The sequence below is a fragment of the Drosophila miranda genome (genome assembly GCF_003369915.1).
Source record: "Drosophila miranda strain MSH22 chromosome Y unlocalized genomic scaffold, D.miranda_PacBio2.1 Contig_Y3_pilon, whole genome shotgun sequence".
Lineage (NCBI taxonomy): Eukaryota > Metazoa > Arthropoda > Insecta > Diptera > Drosophilidae > Drosophila > Drosophila miranda.
The window spans coordinates 1,348,446-1,350,934 of NW_022881625.1; the positions used below are offsets into that span (position 1 = coordinate 1,348,446).

General features: G+C 51.5%; 1 protein-coding gene across 1 annotated transcript; it reads right to left on the minus strand.

Annotated features, from left to right (window-relative positions):
* Positions 1 to 238: 238 nt before the first annotated feature.
* Positions 239 to 986, minus strand: LOC117194545. Its single transcript, XM_033399094.1, has 2 exons — positions 597 to 986; positions 239 to 415 (listed from the first exon to the last, which is right to left on the minus strand). The coding sequence occupies exons 1-2, from the start codon at positions 984 to 986 to the stop codon at positions 239 to 241; spliced, it is 567 nt and encodes a 188-aa protein (XP_033254985.1).
* Between the last annotated feature and the right edge of the window lie 1,503 nt (positions 987 to 2,489).

Genomic DNA, 2,489 nt, shown 5'->3' on the forward strand with positions numbered 1-2,489 from the left:
GACCGCCTCCACCCAGTCGCCGATCTGGAACTGCTCCTGGCTGGTGAGATTGGGAATGGCCGCCCAGCTGTTGGGGCAGGGCAGGTCGGGGTCGGGGATGGGGCTTGTGGCCGGAGTGGCCGTGATGGTGGTGTCGGCATGGATGTGGTCCTCACATACCCGGTAATGGTGGCTGGAGCCGGTCCAGGAATTGGAGGAAGTGCCTCCAACCAGGTGGCGGAGTCGGTGGATTGGCGTCTCAGTATCGCTGCGTTTGCCACGGTGCCGGTCGCTGCGCTGTCGGCGCTGGCTTCGCCGTCGGCGGCGCTGTCGGAGCTGGCAGTGGCAATGGCTGATTTGGGGCGATCCCTGGCTGTGACGCCGTGTGGTCCTCGTCGTCGTCGTCCTCTTCTGGCAGTGGATCCGCGTGGCATAGCTGCGCTGGATTGGCTTTGGTTGGATTTGGTAATAAATTTTTTTTTTCGACCGACGCGAGTGGAGTTTTTGTCAAGACAAATTATTCACACATTTTTTTATTGGCGACTACCGCTGCTGCTGCTGATGGTCTGCTGCTCCTGCTGCTGCTGCTGCTGCTGCTGGCGTTCCTGGGTATGGACCGCCTCCACCCAGTCGCCGATCTGGAACTGCTCCTGGCTGGTGAGATTGGGAATGGCCGCCCAGCTGTTGGGGCAGGGCAGGTCGGGGTCGGGGATGGGGCTTGTGGCCGGAGTGGCCGTGATGGTGGTGTCGGCATGGTATGTGGTCCTCACATACCCGGTAATGGTGGCTGGAGCCGGTCCAGGAATTGGAGGAAGTGCCTCCAACCAGGTGGCGGAGTCGGTGGATTGGCGTCTCAGTATCGCTGCGTTTGCCACGGTGCCGGTGGCTGCGCTGTCTGCGCTGTCGGAGCTGGCAGTGGAAATGGCTGATTTGGGGCGATCCCTGGCTGTGACGCCGTGTGGTCCTCGTCGTCGTCGTTCTCTTCTGGCAGTGGATCCGCGTGGCATAGCTGCGCTGGATTGGCTTTGGTTGGATTTGGTAATAAATTTTTTTTTTCGACCGACGCGAGTGGAGTTTTTGTCAAGACAAATTATTCACACAGTTTTTTATTGGATTTTTTTTCAATATATACCCGCTTTGGGTTGAGGGCTCTCAGTGCTCCAACAGGGGAGGGGCTGAGAGGCTGGGGTGTGAGCCGCCAGCAACCAAGCGCGTTGCTTTATTAATATTTGTGGGCAGTATATGTCTTGATTTAATTTATGTACATTTTTGTGTTTGTTTTACAATACAGCTTTAAATGACACTTAAACACACACTAGTACATTTGATGGCACAATAAACTTTACAAACAGATAATACTGCAGCAACGAAACACTTGTAACCTCGAAATAGGCCCGCAGCCAGCAGGGGGGGGGGGGGGAGAAAGGGAAAAAGAGAGACACTAAATATTCGGCACTTTGACGGAGGGACTAAACTAAACCTCGAACACGTCTCGACTCCACAACGTTCACGACACGACTTTTCCTTTGGACAGAGACCCAGACTCGAGACCAATCCACGATCGGGGCAAAAGGCTCCAAAAGTACGAATTGTCAAGAGGGGGAGGGGGGACTCGTCAAGTGTGTGTAATAGTGTGTCAAGTGTGTGTGTGTGTGTGTGTGTGGTGTGAGTCAAGAAAGTAAAGTGGGGCCACGCTCGAAAGTATGCTGTCTCTTCTTTGTAATTCTCCCTAACTTAAAACTTGATTTGCAATCCCCTGTGAGTTCGTCAACTTGATGTTTTGTTGGCTGTAATGCGGTGTGTGGTCTTCAGTCCCCTCTACTACCCTTGCCGCCTGCTGAGGGCAGACGACTAGGAATGTAGCATGTACATGTGGGCGGGCAGTTTATAGGGGGCGTAATTGTTTTATGCGAAGACTAGCATTTTTGGCTCAATTTAGGCCGTAGTGATGGTGGTGTGGCGGCAACTGATGCTGATTTGAAAGTCGATTTGAAACCGATAATCAATTGTCAGCACCGTTGCCGCCGAAGATTTTTATCACAGATTGTAATATTTTTGTAGTGGGGTGTCGGAGAACCGCACTAATTACGAAAATAACAATGGGGGGGGTTAAGAAGGGGTTAAATAAATGAGATCGAAAATTCAGAAAGTGCAGTGTTGCAACACGTAGTCAATTGAGGAATAGATAAAGAAAAAAGGGTAAAAAATGCAGGTGCTTTGCGTGGAAAATAAGAGGAAATACACTAAAATAAACGAGGGGGAACGTTGTGAGTTGCTGCGTACACCGCAACTCTACAGTTATACCCGATACTAAGTCAGTATGGCTCTCCTGCGGCAGACGCCGCTAATATTGAACCACACGACAAAGAGTGCGTGCGAGAGAGACAGAAAATCAGTCTGAGCGTGACGTCGGGCGCTGCGTGGCCAGTGCAAATTGATTTCTTGCTTTTGGCTACAAAAATGATCCGATCTGATCCAGATTCAGCAATCTGATAGATATAGTCATTATC

Coding starts and splice junctions, on each gene's coding strand:
- LOC117194545 (XM_033399094.1), bottom strand. CDS start 986: ATGCCACGCGGATCCACTGCCAGAAGAGAACGACGACGACGAGGACCA. Junction 416..596: donor TCGGCGACTGGGTGGAGGCG/GTCCATACCCAG, acceptor AATCCAGCGCAG/CTATGCCACGCGGATCCACT.